At 46.5% G+C, this 19281-nt stretch overlaps 2 protein-coding genes across 3 annotated transcripts in view; both read left to right on the forward strand.

The window, feature by feature from the left end:
- Nucleotides 1–9212, forward strand: part of LOC133349725 (activin receptor type-2B-like) — a 35916-nt gene extending 26704 nt beyond the window's left edge. Inside the window, exons 10-11 of the mRNA XM_061563419.1 lie at nt 588–718; nt 1816–9212. Coding sequence (XP_061419403.1) covers nt 588–718; nt 1816–2109 — 425 coding nt within the window. The 3' untranslated portion in view covers nt 2110–9212. The remainder of the gene's footprint in view (nt 1–587; nt 719–1815) is intronic.
- A 2578-nt stretch (nt 9213–11790) lies between these two features.
- The window catches only part of LOC133349726 (kinesin-1 heavy chain-like), a 42618-nt gene continuing 35127 nt past the window's right edge, over nt 11791–19281 (forward strand). For both annotated transcript variants that reach the window (XM_061563420.1, XM_061563421.1), the window contains exons 1-2: nt 11791–12605; nt 12760–13168. In XM_061563420.1, the coding sequence (XP_061419404.1) occupies nt 13034–13168 (135 nt within the window). In that variant the 5' untranslated portion in view covers nt 11791–12605; nt 12760–13033. The remainder of the gene's footprint in view (nt 12606–12759; nt 13169–19281) is intronic.

A 19281-nucleotide genomic window follows, 5' to 3' on the forward strand; every position in this document is an offset into this window, starting at 1 on the left:
ATAAGCCAACGACAGCATTTGTTTAACAAGCATGACTGCTGGTGAAACCCATGATGGTTGAAATAAGTCCAGAATTAGCTTATTTGTTGCTGAAGATGTAGGATGTGTCATCAGTTTTTTTCTTATCCTTATTTCTTAAAAAGAATAGGTTTACTTGGTAATAACTATGTGGTCACATGGGCAATGAGTCGCTGACCCTCGATGCAGCTAGCCATCGAACAAAGATGGTCACTGCATCGCACGCTCTGGAATGTGCTGCAGCCGTCTGGAACGGTCTTCCGATATTAGGAAGCCACTGGAGCTATGCACTTTTAAATCTCGATTGAAAACTAATTTCTGTAAAATGGCTTTTTGTATTTAGGTTATTGTGCTTAGCTCGCACCTCCAATTGGCACGGTTGGCTACATACGGTGCGAAATAATTTCAACATACGTACATGCAAACGAGCACACTGATAAAAAAAAAGTTTAATCTTCGCACGCACCATGAATCCGCAACTCGGATTATCCTCTCGTGGCTAATCAATGCTTATCTGGATGATGACGACAATGACTGCACACGTTTTATTTTGTATTTCTCCTCGGCAGGTCCCATAGACGAGTACCGTGTGCCGTTTGACGAGGAGATCGGTGATCACCCCACGCTGGAGGACATGCAGGACATCGTGGTGCAGAAGAAAATGCGGCCGGCGTTTCGAGAGGCGTGGCTCAAGCACCCGGTAACGCACACAGGACACAGCCTCAAATTGTCTTTTAGCGTCTTGTTGGTAACGTTTCTTGTGTTCTCTCTTTTTTGTTGATTGGGATTTATTTGTAGCGGTGATTGTTGCCCCTGATTGGCAGAATAATGCCAATTTGCAAGCCAGGTGCTGAGTGCCAATTGTGACACACAGGGACAGCTGCCACTGGGGGGGGTGCCCTTTCAGATTTTTGCGATAAAATGTGCAGCTCCGATTAGTATGGTCAGCTAGGTATGGTGCGATAGAAGTTATCCATACGTGAAGCGCTAAGAAACACCCTTGCCGGTAGTGCGCTATATCAACAATATATCATTGTCATGAATATTTGTACAGTGTTCTTTCCTCTGTGAGTCTAAATATAACCTTTCCATGAATTGTACATCACCTGTTTTCACATGCATGATTCAATACATGTTTCACGAGTGTAAACATTTAGCTATTACAATCAATTAATCGGTGTATTGGCATGTGCCTTTTGTCTAGGGGGAAAGCCAAGTTTGAATGCAGATACTCAAGAGTTTTGGCTATGACCTAATTATCCAGAATGCACCTGATTTGCATCGGATCTCAAAAGTTAAGCATTGTTGAACCTTGGTTGGCATGGGTGACCAACATGCACTGCAGCTTGGTATAGGATTCAGGATTACACGGGGGGGGGGCGGCAGCAGAGGGCAGTGCAGCACCATCTGGATACGTACTGCAACGTCTATGTTGTCCGCCTTAACCAAGCTACGTTTGGCTCTCACAACTTTCACAGTGTGGGAAGGCCGTCATCAAGCAGTGAATTTAGCAAAGGGACTGTCCATGTACAATTTCGTAGTATTCCTGTAGGGGATGAGTTGTCCTCCATGAGCCTGACGACCAACGAGAAGTGCAGACGGGTGGGATTTTGTTCAGACGGATCTTGGCGGCGGTATATCTACCGTAGCAGCAGTAGCATCTGCGGGATTTGGCAGAGGGTAGACATTTTTGGCGAGGTGCGGTGGCATCAGCGGCTTTATCCATGGTGAAATTTTGAGCTCTTGATTTTCATCTTGCGCGGTGCTGGTGGGGGTGGGGAACGATGATGCCCGCAGGGACTGGCTCAGCTGTGCGTGACCATGGAGGAGTGCTGGGACCACGACGCGGAGGCTCGCCTTTCGGCCGGCTGCGTGGAGGAGCGCCTGGTGCAGTTGCGGCGCCACCCGGGGCCTCCAGGCCTGCCCGGCGGCGGTGGCACCACCACTGCTACCACCGCCTCCTCTCCTCCCACCGCCGACACCACCACCACTACTGCTGCGCCCCTTCACTCCGACTCCCTCATCATCTCCATGTCTCCGACCTTACTCAACCTTCATTCGTCGTCACCCAGCAAGGAGTCGAGCCTCTAGACCAGGGGTGGGGAACCTCGATGGACCCGCGGGGCCGGATGTGGCCTGCGACTTCATTTCATACGGCCTGTGACCTTCAGTCACTGCAAGGGCCCCCTTGAATATTGACAGAAGTGATGAAGCTGTTTGTGTTAACGTGTGGCCCCACCTAAGGTAATTCAAAGTGCTATTTGGCCCCTGGTAAGGACAGGTTTCCCCACTCCTTCTGTAGGCGATCGTCAAACTGTTGGTATAACTTTTCATTATTTAACCAGGTTTAGAGGTACGCATTGTTCGTTATATGCTTCACAAGGAAACTTAAGGGCGTCACGTACGAACAGTTTAAACATTTTACCCAATTTAGTTTTCAATATTTGATGCACGTTTTGGATTTGGTAGGCTTTGACCCTTGGACAGATGTCAGAACGATATTGCTGGGTCATTGCCGTCTGCTTTCCAGCAGGGGTTGAGATGAAATTGAATCGGTGCAAGTACCGTGACTACTAAGCATTGGGGAATTGTAACAATTTTAATTTCCCGCAAGCTGGCTCAGTGCGTGGACCCTGTACAAATACAATACAATTTGGATATTTATCGCATATAAATGCAACCACACATCAAGGTTCTGTAAACAGCAAGGTGTGTGCACCACCAAAGCTGTTTATCTGCCCGTCCAATCTGGTTTTATTTCATCGATGTCACCGGGAGACTTGCTTAGTTTAGCCAGCGATTATTTTTTTTACACTACCTGCTTATCCTAACCAAGGTAGAGATGCTATCTGTTCATGGCGTTGTGAGGTTATAAAAAAAAATCACTCAAATAGTTCACGTAAGTTGGACAAAAATAATAGTGCTTTAATTTTTTTGAAACCAAAGTGGCTTGAGCTGATTTTTATACTTCGCATATTTTAAATATGAAATGTATTATCCCCCTTTCCCTCCACGTTCCCTCCAATTGGCTCTTCTGGCATTGTAGTAAGAAAATGGGCATTTTATTTAAGAAATAGTAATTCATTGCAGTTGATTGTAGTTAATAAACTTAACACTGGCGCTAACTCATAATCCTAATTTGGCTACGTAAATGGTTACCAAACACTGTCCTCACCCAGATTACATTTTTTTTTTTACATTTACCGTGAATGTTTAAAAGTAAATGTTTACTAAGCACGCTTACCTGACGGTCAGGGTTAAGGCCAGGGTTAGCATTTAGATATTGGCTGGGGATAAATTCTCATTTAGGGTGTAAGGCCTTGTGCTAGCGATAGTGTTAAGGCTAGGGTTAGTCATATTGGCTTTAACCATCTACATACTTTATGATAAACTAAATTAGAATATGTAATATATTTGTTAAACATTTTTATTTTCACGATAAAATGTCCCAGTCTCCCCTGCTGTACATGAAACCAGGTCTGACCAGGACCCTAGTTAGAATGTAATTCCCCTCTTCCACTGGTACATCCGAGCCGATCCACGGCACCTTTACAGCACAGGTGGTTTTTCCACCGGCCAATTACCGTGCTAAGCTGGAACCAAATCGCGATGGTACGCTGGCCTTGCGAGACGTCGAAATCTGGTTGCTTTTTCATTGCACGTGGCATCAAACCGTCAGCTCTTAAAGGACACAGAGTCGCGGCGTCATCTACATGCGGCTCTCCACCCATTCGTTTCTTGTTACGTCAGCGGCACGACTTGGCTCCGGTGGTGAAGAAACCAACAGCTGAGCTGTGCCGGGCAGGCTCGGCACGGTCACAGCGGAGCTAGGTTGTGCAGTGGAAACGGGTGTGAATGTGGTGTCACACGTTGAGTTCGCTCTGGAGGCGTGTCTCATCAGTCTGCCATGCGTTTTTAGCATTTCGAGGGACATCCCAGGCAATGGGTTTGGTATTTAGGCATTGTCAAATAATTGTTCACATTGCCTGCTTTAGAAAACGATAAGAAAGATGTCATTTAAAATAATTTCATGCCTTGTTTTTGCTCGGTTATATCGAATTGCGATTTTTAAAAAAATAATTGATCATGTGTGTACTGTACATGCCCAGGTCATGGGTCATGTTCCTGTGGCTTGATTTGGTAAGATAGATATGAGAAGGGTAAAGCGATAGACTCATAGCAAGACTTAAAAAAGACGCCTTCAAGGTTGTAATCCCATTATCTTACAGATAAGTCAAAATTAATTGCTGCTTAAATGAGGCGGTACTCATTTCCTATTTACTGCCCTGACCCAGTGGTGAAAATTTCACGTTCCTATGGCAAGGGTGAGTCTCCCCACAGGCTAACCACTACCACTGTTGACCTCGCCCACAATGTGGTACTCATGTGATTGATCCATGATGCTGGGGTTGGTGAAATAGATACCACTTTGAAAAGAGCCAACTGTTGTAGCAAAAGACTGGGTCCTTCCAAAACAATGTGGAATTTACACCTCTGATTCAGAACCAACAAGACGTCTCGGTTCTCTACTCGATAATTGTGAACTTTGGCAAGTGAAATGGGAATATATGTGAAGAATATGAAGCTTGCTTGTTGCCATCAAAGATGATGATACTTTCCTCAAACATTGCTTTCCCAGAGCAATGCTTATTTTTTTGTTTATTGAGCATAAATCAAAAATATGCCAGTTACAAAAATGGACGGTGCGTTAGCTTGTTGCTTTGTACGGTGGGGAAGCTGCGTGAACGCACGTCGCGTGCAATCCACGTGATCTTTTCAATGGTGCTTTGAACACACATTCTCAGTGCGTGTGCTTGGTGCAAGGCCCGTTTCGTTTGTCCTGAGGGGCCTTTTTTGTAGCCTTTGCGATAACTACGGCAAGTGATGGTTCTGCAAAAGACACGATTTGAATGGGTTTAAAAGATGTGTTATTTTAACGCGTTTTTTTTTCCTCCCTCCCCCCACCCCCATTCGTCTTTGGTACTTCAAGCCTGTTTACGTTGCGGGAGATTTGTGACTGGTTTGATTTTGCTGGAGCAACGACTTCCCTCGTCGATGCTCATAGTTGCTTTTATTCATCAATAGAGGGGCAAAACACCCGGTGAACGCGGACGGTAGAGGCCACCGGATATTAGGACACAAGCCGGCTGCAGGCTGCACTTGGAGGTGTGCGTACGGTTGCCACTTGTCCCTGGTTTCCCCAGGATCATACTCTCTGGTTGAGGAGGTAGCTGTCCTGAGATCTTCTTAAGTCTTGCCAGGATGTTAAAGTGTCCCATTTTTATTGCGTAATGGTGATATTCCACAAATTAAAATGCATTTACGTGTAGTACTCACCCCCCCCCCCCCCCCCCGTTCTGGTATTATGAGATCATTTCCATCATATGTCCTGGATGGTTTTTAGTACCTTGGAGGTGGCAACCCTATTGCATGCAATGTAAAACTATCATGGCACAGAATACAGTGGGGAAGTAACATGCACATCTCCCTGCAGATAGAGCAAGGAAACGTATTGAGGATTTGGAGGTATTCATATCCATTCCATACGGTCAAATTAAGTTTATAATTCGCCAAATAAAATGGGTAATTACGCCAATTGCATATGCATCGAATTCTGCATGTTGGAATCATTCCACTGCAGATTCTACAGTGGCAACTGAAAAAAAAATAAACCGAGTTGAATCATGGCCTTATAATTAGCAAATTCGAAGCGGCATGTTCTGTTTAGGAATCGATGCACCGTCAGTTGACCACGAGCAACCAATGGAGGCTGCTGTGCTCTTCCCCCCTCAATCTATACAAACCTCTTAATTCAATAAGTCGGGTTTTAGCGATGCTGGGGACGCGGCTCAATCATTTGAATGAAACGTGTTCATGCGCAGCGGTGACGAACTATGCGTGGTGCAAATGCGGCTCGCAACGTCTTGATGTCCTTAAGCTTTTTTGTGTTCACGGAATCCTCTTCAGCAGAGGTTGGGGGGGGGGGTGTGCGGTTTCCCAAAACGTTCCAAGTCCGCGGACCGCTGTCAGCCGTCGACGTTTCGCATGCCGCCGTTGTCGTGTAAAACGTGTGGCGATTTTGTGAAATTTATCGCACGGGACGTTTGGTTCTGTGGGTCACTTCCCCATCCACGGCACGGCCATGCTTGCTCTCGAAAGCAACGGTTTTGTTTTTGTAATCTGTAAACTACCTCAAGTTTCATTTTTTTAAAATATAAAATGCAAGTTTAATTTTTGCCACATCGAAGAGACCCTTACAATGAGAGAGAGAGAGAGAGAAAAACGTTCCAGATTTTATATACTGTATAGTGATGTAAGTTTTTTTTTTTACCTGCTGATGGTTTTACAGTCGAATGGTGGTTATTCTAGTTGTAGATCTGGGAAGACTCATTGTACGAAGTGAGCGGAAAATACCTCAGTCTGACTTGGATGCACACTGTTCAATTATGTTTGTTCCTCGGTATTCTCCATCAAATGTGAATTATCCGTCTTTACAACATCCTACTCGCAAGCCCCTTCTTGTGCTCCAGGTTTACAGAGCAAACGAGGCTATGTTGAAACGCAAAATCGCCAAGTCTGGGAATCGATTATTATTATCGTTTAAGGGAGGCTTCCTTTTAAAACCTCTCTCGTGCAAGAATTATTAGAATGTAAACCAAACGATTTCTTTATTGGTTTAAGGTCATTTTAATTGAAAATAAATCCCCCCCCCCAATGTGCTGATAATTGTTTTTGTATAATTTCATAGCGGTCATATATATTGTAGCAGTCCACCGCAGTGGATATGATGCATGAGAGAGGGTTAACGTATACCCTTTATATGTGCCCGGCACATAGCATGTGCGCCAATGAGCATGGTAGAATGCACATGCTGCCTTCCAAAGGGTTTCTTGCTCAAGTTTTATACATCCTAGCCAACCGTGCTGATCAATCGCAAGCGTTCTTTCAAATCTGTGATTGCGGGACGTTAAGCGCGATGTAAGAAAAGAAAAAAGCTTTTTTCCTGGTGTCCAAATCGTATTCATTTTAATGCCGCGTGGTATATTGTGCAGACCTTAGCTCTCAGGGGGTTTTACGTGTTCAGTGCTTTACATCGTGGACGAGTCAAAGTCTTGCCATTATGAGCAGCGACACTGGGCTGCACATTCCTATGTTCACTGCTCAGTTTTGTTGTGCCGCTGAAGATGGATCAGCGATTTGAATTCTACGCTGCACGGCAGCTCATGTCACCTCTTTTGCCAATCATCATGAACATTGCTGACATGCAAACCCCACTTGTTAATGCGGCCTAATTTTTAAAGTAGTTTTTAGCACTTGATGTCATTGATTCTGTATTTAATTTGGGGGGGGGGGGGGAAACCACAACAATGGATAAATTCGGAAGTTTTTTTGTAATTGTCCTATATGTAATTGGGGTAAAATGGAGGTGCATTGGTTATGCACTGCACAATGAACCCAGCGACATGAGTTTGATTCCAAGCCACGGCTACCATCAGTGGCGAGGTATACCTGAATCGGTCTTGGGCCTCCCTTGAGCCCGCAATGTATGGTCAAACATCCGCCATGACCAACGTGGCATGGGGGAGGCCTTCATCCAGCAGTGGATTGACAAAAGAAAGGCCTGTGCATTTTATTTTGTTAACATTTGTGACAGTGCATATTTATTCTGGTTGGCTGAGAGAGTCTGAGAAGCTTGCTAATTTGGAGTATATTGTGGTCAATGCACAGCTCCTGAAGTGAATCATATCCTTAGTGTTCTGTATTATAAAATCGGACTTAAAGAAATGTACCTTTGACATCAAGGGCACATAACACCTGGTGGGTTATGCATGCAATGATGGGTTTCCACAGCTGTCGGTTGAATTGCCACGATTTTGGCTCGTAATTTGATGCGACAATACTATTTGGTCTCATTTGTAGAGTTGTCCCATTGGTCCACAGTGTACATTAACATATTCTTGGAAATCCTTGCAAATGAGTATTTCCATCTCGATGGACTTTCCCAGGTGAAATATAAAAAAAAAATTGAAATAAATATTATTTGCTATAAATTGATTATGATAATTCGTCACGCGCAATTTTATGCAATTATCGTGAGTAAAAGAAACACTTTTAATAGATGGATTGATACTACATAGCCTACGGCTTCATTTCACAAGACTTTCAGATCATCAGCACATTTGGTATTTTCGCACCATTCTTAGGAGCGGAAGGCTGTGGCAAAAGCGCCCTGCGTCACAAGATGATTAAGAGTCTGCAGGAGTTTCACAAGTAGAGGCGAGGCGCACTTGCCATGTAGGCCTTACCCAATGAGAGAGTGTTAATTTGTGGAGTCCTTTTAAAACGTGCCAAATTTGGCAATTTTAATAGCAGTGAGCTTTTTTTCCCCCTGAATGGAAGCCTCCCTTTAATGTGACACGTGACAAACTGCGGTTTAAATTACGGATATGGAGTGCCTACAATCTCTCACGGATGCGGGCCCGTTTTTCTATACTTTTAATAATGTATTACTGTCACGGTGAGATTCCAGGTATTATGTTAAGCCTACATGCAGTATTTTGGTTTGTTAAAAGATTTGTTAAGTTCTGTTTGTGCTTGGACACAAATAACTACTTTAAACATCGTGTCGTCAGGTGGCCAATTTTATAAGTCTCATTTTTTTTTGTCTCAGTCTGCAGGACAACTGTTTTAATGAAAAAAGCTCAACCCAGTGTCTGGTCTTAAAACCTTGTAAATTAACGAGTTTTGTTACGAACGTATTATTATCGTTATCGGTTTAGTTGATGTCGTTTTTTTGTAGAGTAAGCGGTAGGGCTTTTGTTACATTTTAGTATTTAACATTTTTCTAACGGGAAGGAAATGAGTGTGGCGTTTCACACAGCGCACGTTTTATGTTTGTGTGGGGGGTCTCACGCAACCCAAGATGTTTCTGTCGGTTTGAAGGGCTTTTTTTACATTAAAAAGTTCCGTCCTCATGTTTATACAGTGTTCTATGGGGCTGGGCCTTCTTTGTGAATGTTCAAATGACCTTTTTTGTTGCCAGTGTTTCATTTAAAAAGAAATCTGTATCCTAATAACCTCAAGTCTTCATGTTTTCTTGTGTGCGACTTTTATGTCTGTCCAGAAGCCTAAAACAGCCAACATTGTTCCGAATGCATAAACTGTGAAACTGTACAGTCAAGTCTAAATAAATTCCTCCGGTTTTTACGTCTCGCTGTTGGGATAAGTACTTATCGTGCCCTGTGTCAACTTGCATAGCAGCTTAGATGTAATGATGCAAACTGCGACGAGTCGTGCTCCATTTGACATTCAGAAAACACCGCACAGAGCCGTCTGAATTCCACGTGACAACGTCGCATATCCGACCACCACGTGTCCGCCCAAATCAATGAACCGCCCACACCCAGTGTCGTACCTGTGCATGGTGTCCCATCGGATATCCGCCTATACCCCCCCCCTCCCATCGTGTCGGATATGTGACGTTGCACTGCATTCGACACTTCCCACGTCAGTCGGTGCGTGCAGTGCACACGTGCAGCCCTTTAGCCAACCCGCCGCTGGTCGAGGGCCTCCCCACGCCATGCCCATCACAGGGGGGCATCATAGTACTGTACAACAATGAACTTTGCTGCACAGTACTGATTCCGGTTTTGGGATCTGACTTGAGTGGCGAGGGACTCAATGCAGCATATCCCCCTCCAGCCTTGGGACTCCTGTACCCGTCCAGCACTTACAGCACTGCAACACACGTGCGTGAATGAACACATTCCTGCGGAGGGAGCTGGTAGGAACGTTGGGTTGCTCGGTCAATGGCCAGGGTCAACGGCGGCGTGGTGTATTCCGCAAATATTGCCCGACTGTGAGGGCGGGCACTAGCCGGCGTGAGTCGGTTAAACGTTGAGTTTTATAAGGGCACCACGGGGTGACCAACTCCTCCCCACCCAGCCCCACCCTCCCCACCCAGCTCCTCCCCACCCTCCCTTTCCACCCAGCCCCTCCTCACGCAGCCCCTCCCTCCCCACCCAAGCCCCTCCCTGCACGACGGACGGACGGACACAATAATCCCCTGTGGGCTGGTGGAACCAGTGGGTTCCTACCAGTAACATTTCTCGCTGTAGGAACCCCAACCGACCGTTCGAATCCAGTGCCCCCCTCGTTTCGAGTGCAAGACATGAACCATTGCGGTGGCGTGCACTCATTCCAGTGCAGTCCGATGGCAGAGACCCACGTTTCCTCGTACAGCAACACCTGCTCCGGTGCAGACAGCTCCGTGTTGTCGTGCCGTTTGGTGGCGAGATGTCAACTACCTCGCCTGGTGTGCAAGGAGGATCGTGGGTTCAATCCCGACCCTGACGCCTGCTGTGTATTTGTAGTTTGCGTGTCTCTCCCCGTGGTCGCGTGGATTGTTCCCCGGGTCCTCCGGGTTTTTACATCCATGGAGAATCAACATCACGCGTTTAGAGGATGTTGCTTCTCTAAATGTCCACGTGATGAGCCGTTTAGTTGAGCTGTCATTTGCGGCCAGGCCGCGTCCTGACAGAGCGATGGGGTAGAGCTCAGTGGGCTCTCCCACGGTTCGCTACGTACGGTGCGAAGGAAGTTCAACAACCCCTTCCCAGTGCCCTGCCTTATTACAGACCAATTCAGACATTATTGGTCACCTACCGTGCCGCTATAAATCTCAACGTTTATCCTACAAAGTCCCATCACAAGGGAGAAACACAAATAGACGAAAAATAATTCCCGTATTGAAACGGCTGTGGGGCCGTCCATAAATGACGTCACGCAGCTAGGGGAGTGGGGTCAGACATTTGTGACGATGTGTGACGAGGGGGGGGGGGGGTGAGAAATGTGACGTCACATCAAAATGCATAACTTTAAATAAATATAGACAACACGTTCTTATTTAAATAGACTTTTTAATAAATGTTTTCTCCTACAACATCAGAGTGCAGCGCCACATTAAATACGCACTACAATGACAATATTTTAAAGCGATTTGAAGCATGTTTTATTTTGGGGCAGGGGGGGCAGAGCTTTGTGACGTCATATTTGAGGGGGGGGGTCTGACTTTTTGTGACGCCGTGTGACGATGTGGGGGGGGGGGTCAAAAATCGTCCAAAATCGCGTGACGTCATTTATGAACGGCCCCTGTACGCCATATGAACCTGTAAACTCAATTTCCCTGTACAAGAATACGGGTTAAACCGCATGGGTTGACAGCTATGCCATCCAAGTACACGACCATTACCCGGTTCAATAGAAAAAAACGTTAGAATCTTCTTAATTCTGGTTGTACTGCCACCCATCCCGGTGCAGTCCACTCCCCCAGTTCCAGTGCAAGTTTCACCCGTCCCGGTGCAAGTCACCCACCAAATCTTCTTGGTTTTTTCGGTAAAGTCACGTAGAATGTAAATAATAAAATCATAAAATAAAAATAATATAATATATAATATTAATGTATTATTTCCATTCTACGTGACTTTACCGAAAGAACCAAGAAGATGAATCCCTGCAGTCACGAAAGCTTTAAATCGAAATTCACCCACCAAACCCCATTCGAGTGCAGAGACTTGCGGCATTGCAGAAATCACTCCTCTCGCCGCCCTCCCCCGCCCGTTCGTTCCGGTGCAATTCGCTTGCAGTGCCGTGGCCAATTCCAGTTCCAGTGAAGTGGGCGAGCCACGTGCTTCGTGCGTGGTGGGGTGTGGGGTTATAATAAACTCCGGGCAGCAGTAGCAGCCGCTTGAAGCCATTCAGCCCCTAGCAGCAGCCGCAGCAGCAGCCACGGGCAGTTTCGCATTTCTCGTCTCCTTTGGACTCTCCAAGTCCGTCGCTCGGCGCTCTTCGTGCGAACTTTAAAGCGCTTCGTGATGCCGGCCGCGTCGCTCTCGTCGATGTATTTTCTTTGTTGTAAATATTTTGTTGTTGGTGTTGTTGTAAAGAGAACGTTTTAACCTTTAGCACGACTGTAGTTAACCTCTCTGTGTTAGGTGTCGTTTTATAAAAAAAAAACTTTTATTGAAACCGGACACAGTATGAGCAGCGAAGGGCCGATGCTTAACAGCGTAACAGCTCTTAGTGTGTCCACTGTTACGTTATCGGTTATGTGGTTACGTATATTATTATTAGTGTAGTAGTTTAAACGTTCTAAGTATATACTGTGCGTGTGTATATAACGTCGAGCAAAGTTCTAGCAACATGTGCTTAGCAGCGATGGCCCGTAGCTGATGGTGTACTGCTCCGAGTATGGTTATACACGGCTAAGTTATCTGTTCTATAGTTAAGTATATTAGTGCAGTGGCAGCATAAACCTTGAGGTTGCACACCTTTTTTTAGAAGATCGGGAATGTTTCTCGCTTCGTTTGGTAACCGTGTGTCGCCTTTCATCGGCACGCCGCTTGCGTACGCAGTCGGAATCTGCATCTTATTGTTGTTGGACGATCTCTTCGTGTCGCTCGCAATGCGTTGCGAGTTACAGAATCTGATCATCGGATAGGCAACGGTAGCAATTCGTAGCTTGTCTTTTAGCTGGCGTAAAAACAATTTTTAAGTCCATTTAAAGCCATCACTATCAGCAGCAGCAGGTACGTAGTCTGTTCACACACGTGCATATTATCCTCTACATTATATCTCTATACTATTAACGCATACATTCTTACACGTTATACACACACACACGCGGTATGTACTTACACGCTCCGACTTTGTGTCTAGTTCATATTGCCCTTTCCCCCGCAGCTCCGATTAACACGGTCGGTCGGCTACGTACGGCGCGAAAGAAGTTCAACACACACGGTAGCATTGGGAGGCGACCACCACCACCAGCAGCACCAGCACCACCACCACCAGCAGCAGCACCACGCGTCAAGCCGAACCACTCGAATCGAAGCGGCTCACGCAAAGCTCTCATCTGGGGTGGCTCTCATCTGGGGTGTCACGCCAAGAGGCGGCTGGCGCTGGGGCTGTAGCCCGCGACGTTAGCCCTGGGTTGGACTCCAGGTCGCCGGTCGCGATGGAGGGCAGCTCCTCCGAGTGCAACATCAAGGTGATGTGCCGCTTTCGGCCAAGGAGCACTGCTGAGAAGACGGACACGGCGGCTGCCAGTCCGGCTCGTCTCTGCGGCGATGGCGACACCGTGCTGTTCGGGGTGAGCACCTTCCGCACGGATGCACCGCGTTCATTTCGTTCATCCATCGTGTGGCGTTCGTCCACCGCTTCGTTCATTGCATACACACTCCGCTGCACCTCAATGTGAAATCGCGGTCGTTGATCGGCATCTGCACATCCAGCCACACGGCGAGAATAATATTCGTTTATTTTAATCGATTCGTTCGTTGATTGATCCTATTCGTTGTCCGATTCGTCGATTCATTAATTGCTTTAAGCTGTTCGTTTAGGAATTTCATTGTGTTGCTTCTTTTTCGCCCGTCGATTTATCTGTAGATTATTTCATCGCCTTGAGCCATTCGTTGATCATGTGTTCATGTCATTCGTTGCTTCATCCGATTGTCACGTAATCATCGCTAAGCCGCTTAATTATGCGATCGATGTATCGCTTCGTTGCTTCATTCATTTGTCATCTGCGTCGTTCGCTGGACACTTTAATTCATCAATCGCATCATTAAGCAAATGCAATGGAACGCTGAAAAACAAAGCACGGTACGCGTAATGTAATGCATTGCGACTGTGGCCACGCAACGCACGTGGCCACATGGCAGAGGTCGCAAACAGGTTTTGATTCCTTACCCGTACCCGGCCGCACCAGGGTCGCAATCGGGTACCCGATACCCGGCTACCCGTACCCGGCCGGGTATCGGGTAGGATACGGGTACCCGATTGCGACCTCTGGGATGAATCCATGTTGCAGGCACGGGTGGGTTGATTCTAGGAACTTGAATTGTGAGAAGAGAACAAGACGTTGGGAAATGAGTGACAAATGGTTACACACCAGTGACTCACGGCTTACCCGTACCCGGCCGCACCAGGGTCGCAAACGGGTACCCGTACCCGGCCGGGTACGGGTATCGGGTACCCGGTTGCGACCTCTGCCACACGGTGGCCTGCTGAAGCCCCTCTTGTCGTAGCCAGCAGCAGCAGGACCTCAACATTGGCAATCCAGCTCCTGAACGTACCGCCATCCGCAAGAAGATCGAGATACGTAGAGACCCAGACTCAACGAGACACATCGAGATATTCATCTAAGACAAGTCATAGAAGTGCGACTGTGTCCATGCAACTCGAGCTATGGACCCACACAGGGGCGGTTTCTTCATTAGGGCGATTGGGCGACGCACCACCAATGTCATTCAACCACAGAGTCACGCTAGCCGTCACTGTGCCTCTGGATATAGTCCAATCAGCGTCATGTCACGTTCTGTGGAGTACCGCCTCTTTTTGGGCGATTTCACTCCGGCTGAGAATCGCCCCGAGTGGCCCCATAGACTTACATTCAAAGATGTTTTTTTTCGAACGGGGGCGCTCCAATGCATTCTCTATGGCTTCCGGGAGGGCATGCACTAACGTGCTTACGTCATCATACGTGCTAACGTCATCATACGTAAGCACGTTTCATCCAACAATATAATTTATCGCTACCTAGTGGAATCTTTAATAAAATAAACTTGAGTGGTTTGTTTTAATAGTGAGTATAGAAACAAACAAGATGTATTGTAAGTCACTTTATTTTTCATTAATATTAAAGAAGCGAAGTTGCCTTTACATGCTTAAGCTGTTAATTTATTCATTGCATGGGTGGACCTTATCCTTATCAATCATCCAGACATTTGCCCCCCCTGAGAGATTTTGCAGGAGCCGCCACTGGACCCACACCGTGTTTAGTGCCACTGTGGCGGTGGGCGCTCCTTCAACGGATGTGGAGGAACAGCGACACGACACGAACTCTCTCTCTCTCGCTCTGCTTAAGCCCTCTTGTCGTAGCCAGCACCAGCAGCAGTCCTCGGCATTGGGGCATCGATCTCCTGAACGTCCTGGATTTTTTCCATACGCAAGAACGTAGTTCGTCAGCGCTTAATGTGCGTCGTGCAATGCGTGCATTCATTAAGCGTCTAGTTATTAAATGATTGCATTCATCGATGCCATCCTTTGCTTCGTTCGTCAGAACTGAGCCATTGTTGGTGCTGTTCAGGCATTTGGCTCCGTGGTGGTTAATTGGAATGCAGAAGTTTGCGAGATGAACAAACAACACGCAGGTTATTGAAATATTCGTAGAATAACAGCCAAATAACTGCACAATAATAACAACAACAATAGTAATGTCCTTTACTTATGCACGTAAGCCTCCATGAGTCTCGGTTGCACATCGGAGACATCAATTGTTCAATCGCAGTATAAGTGAGCATCAATCACTTGGCGATGCTCATGCTGTGTTGGCAGTAGTGCAGAAGCACAACTAACAAAACAGCTCCACACGTGGCAGTGGTATTCACGAGTGCGTTAAATTGGGGTTGTGTATGCCTGAGCAGGTAGAGGTTGCGAATCCGGAAGCTACGACAGTGCCCCCCATATGTACAAGACGAGCGATGGAATGGCAGCCAAATGAGAGGGAATGCAGCCGCGGGGGAGGGGGTGACGACCGTCGCGGAGATGGAGCGATGGAGAATACAATTCGTGTGCAAGGGGGTGAGATGGATTCATTGCTGCATCGCCCGACCATGAGGTTTGGCGACAGCATGGGAAGGGCGCCATCATCCAGCAGCGGATAGACCAGGGGTCGGCAACCTTGCGGCTCTTTCGATTTAAAGCTTTCGTGACTGCAGGGATTCATCTTCTTGGTTCTTTCGGTAAAGTCACGTAGAAGGGAAATAATAAAGTAATAAAATAAAGCATTATAAAATAATTCTCACGACGTTTCGGCCACAACGCAAGCAGCCGTCCTCAGGTGGAGAACAGGTCTTTCGAGAAAACAGAGTCTGAATTCATTTCCATTCTACGTGACTACGAAGACTTGCGGCTCTTTTTAAAGACTGCCTCGTAACAATATTATTGAAGGACCCCCACCGTCTTGTATCCACACGCATCGCGGCTCTTTAAATATTTTCTTACTGAATTATGGACAAAATATGGCTCCTCTAAAAAAAGTTTGTTTACCGACCCCTGGGATTGACCATTGGCCCGATGGTGAATTGAAAACCCTTTGATGCATTTTGGGTGTTTTATAGGTTTCTCAAAGAGTGTGTTACGTCTCCCTGGAACTGATCGCAATGACGCTGATCGACGTCGCAGGAGGAGCCATGTGTCCGGGTCTCGGGCAGCTCCGCTGTTTGTTTTTCGAGATGTGCATGGAGCCAGAATGACAGGGCAACCCGCGAGCTGTCACTCGCGATGCTAAGCGTGTGCCCGCTGGTAGCGCAGCTTGACGAGCGCGTTGTTTGTTTCATAGGGGCGAGAGCTTTGATACAGCTGTTAGCGCGCTGCATGATGAACACCCCGCCCCCCGCCTCGGCCTGAGTTCGACTCCTAGCCACGGCGGTGGGAGTCGTGTACGGAAATCTAAGCCGGTTCTGGCCCTCTCCCCTTGCTCTCCATCCCTATCGCCAACTCACATTGACCAGCGTGGTGAAGTATGGTCAAATCGGCCCCCGTGATCTAGGGGAGGCCCGGCATCCGGTAGTGGATTCATAAACGACGGTACATTACGTTGAATTGTTGTTTGTGGATCTTTATCATCACAGTTTAGCTATGACCCCATCTGGAGGTGAGTGGACAAAAAAAAAACCCACTGTCGGCAAAAAGTGGCACTCAGAGCTGTAAACTTTTATGAAACGTTGCATCACGCACCATACTTCAAGTATAAAACATTTACACGTGAAGTTTATGCCGTGTGTTCTCCGTGCTGCGCGATGTGAGCGCGGCCCTCTTGACAAGCCACTGCTGGATGAAGGCAACCCCCTGCACTCCCGAATGATCCGTGATCGGGGTCGTTTGACCATACTTCACCACGCTGGTCAGTGCAGATTTGGACCAGGACCGGTTCGGATATCGCTCGCCCTCTGATGCTAGCAATCGAACCCGGTTGTCGAACTTGGGTATCCAATTCGGGTGTCTTGGTTTATAGCACAGTGGCACTAACCTCTCTGCCACCGCTCCCACGCCCACCCCCCCTCCCTGTTCTGTACTTTGCACGCAAAACATTCACGGCGTTGTAGTATCGCGAAAAAAATATACACGTGTATGCACGGAGAATGCAAATATCGTCGAGGCAAAGTGAGCGAGTGTTCGTGCCACTACATCGAGTAATGTCCCGAGTCAGCAATGGAAGTTCCACATTGCTTTGGATGGGACCAGTGGCGCCGTAGGATAATCCTCATGAACGTGCAAAAACCCAACCGCTCTCTATACGTGAAAATGTGTATGTGCTGTGGGTAGAAAGATGCTTTTAGTAAGGACCCAAGGAACCAGTAGAAGGCCAAATCCGTTGTCAAGCCGAGAATGGTGTTTTATTTGGAACACATTTCTACCCAGATGTGCCTGCTGAGATAATCACAACAATACATTTGAACGCAAAACTTCCTTCTGTGTTCTTAGGTTTTTTCGGTAAAGTCACGTAGGTAAAACATTAAAATTAATAAAAGTAAAATAAAATAAAAATCACGACGTTTCGGAGGCAACACAAGCTTCTGTCTTAAGGTGGAACCGTCACAGCCACGACAGCTGTATCAAGTAAATGAGAGATTGCAAGAGCTACCACTCCGTATATATAATGGTTGGAGAGGGGGGAAGGGCCAAGTACGCCACACTTTTTATTCATATGGTAAGGTGAGGCTTAAGAGGGTGAGCCTTTGTTATGGAGAGGTACGGTTTGTGGCAAAGCCTGGCCTACAAAACAATAGTGTGAAAAAAGAAACAACTAAACATGGTAAAATAAGCCTGACTGTCTATCAATAACCTGTAATAGTTGTCTGTCAAATAAGATTGGCCAAATAAGTGTAGTTAAATCTTTTTTGCATGGTTGATCACATCTTTCCAATGATTACTCAGTTTGTAACCATCATCACGTTACCATACATAGCAGGCGTGACCAAAAAGATCTCCAAAATTCTAAACAAACATAAGATCCAAGTCCGATTCAGTACAGTGCATAAAATCCGTGATCTGATTCCATCTGTGAAGGATGTCGTTCCTGACTTACAGTATCCTGGAGTCTACAAATTGAGTTGCATTTGTGGTGATTGCTACATTGGAGAAACGAAACGTCATGTTTCTGATCGTGTCCGCGAGCACAAGTCAGATCTGAAACACGGCAGAACTGATTCTTCGGCCGTTGCCGATCATTGCTACAACTCGGTGGGCTCTCATGAAATTGTCTTTTCCGAGACCAAGGTTCTCTGCAAACCTCCTGGCTACCATCAAAGGTTTGTACACGAAGCCATACAAATATACAAACACAGACATAATTTCAACCGTGATGATGGTTACAAACTGAGTAATTATTGGAAAGATGTGATTAACCATGCAAAAAAGATTTAACTACACTTATTTGGCCAATCTTATTTGACAGACAACTATTACAGGTTATTGATAGACAGCCAGGCTTGTTTTACCATGTTTAGTTGTTTCTTTTTTCACACTATTGTTATGTAGGCCTGGCTTAGCCACAAACCGTACCTCTCCATAACAAAGGCTCACCCTCTTAAGCCTCACCTTACCATATGAATAAAAAGTGTGCCGTACTTGATCCTTCCCCCCTATCCAACCATTATATATACGGAGTGGTAGCTCTTGCAATCTCTCATTTACTTGATACAGCTGTCGTGGCTGTGACGGTTCCACCTGAAGACGGAAGCTTGTGTTGCCTCTGAAACGTCGTGATTTTTATTTTATTTTACTTTTATTAATTTTAATGTTTTACCTACGTGACTTTACCGAAAAAACCTAAGAATATGAATCCTTGCAGTCACGAAAGCTTCAAATCTAGAATTAATTCCTTCTGTGTCTCCACACACACAAATAACAATTAGTTTTAAGTCAAATCGCCCTATTGGTAGTTTGCAATGGGAAACTGTGAATAATTTTGCGCTTGCTCGAAAACGGAGTGCAACACAAGAACCAATTGTCAATGCGGACGCTGCAATAGTACTGCACAAGAGACAGAGAGTAGCACTGTGTGAGATGTAGCAATCGCGCACCGTGTACTCCATCTGCTCCTCACGTGCACACACACACGTGTATGTGTGTGTGTGTGCACTCAGTTGGGGGGGTAGCGGCTAGGAACCCAGCGACCGGAGTTTGATTGCCGCTCAC

This window comes from Lethenteron reissneri, chromosome 31 (assembly GCF_015708825.2).
Source record: "Lethenteron reissneri isolate LAM-NWPU_2019-01 chromosome 31, ASM1570882v1, whole genome shotgun sequence".
NCBI lineage: Eukaryota > Metazoa > Chordata > Hyperoartia > Petromyzontiformes > Petromyzontidae > Lethenteron > Lethenteron reissneri.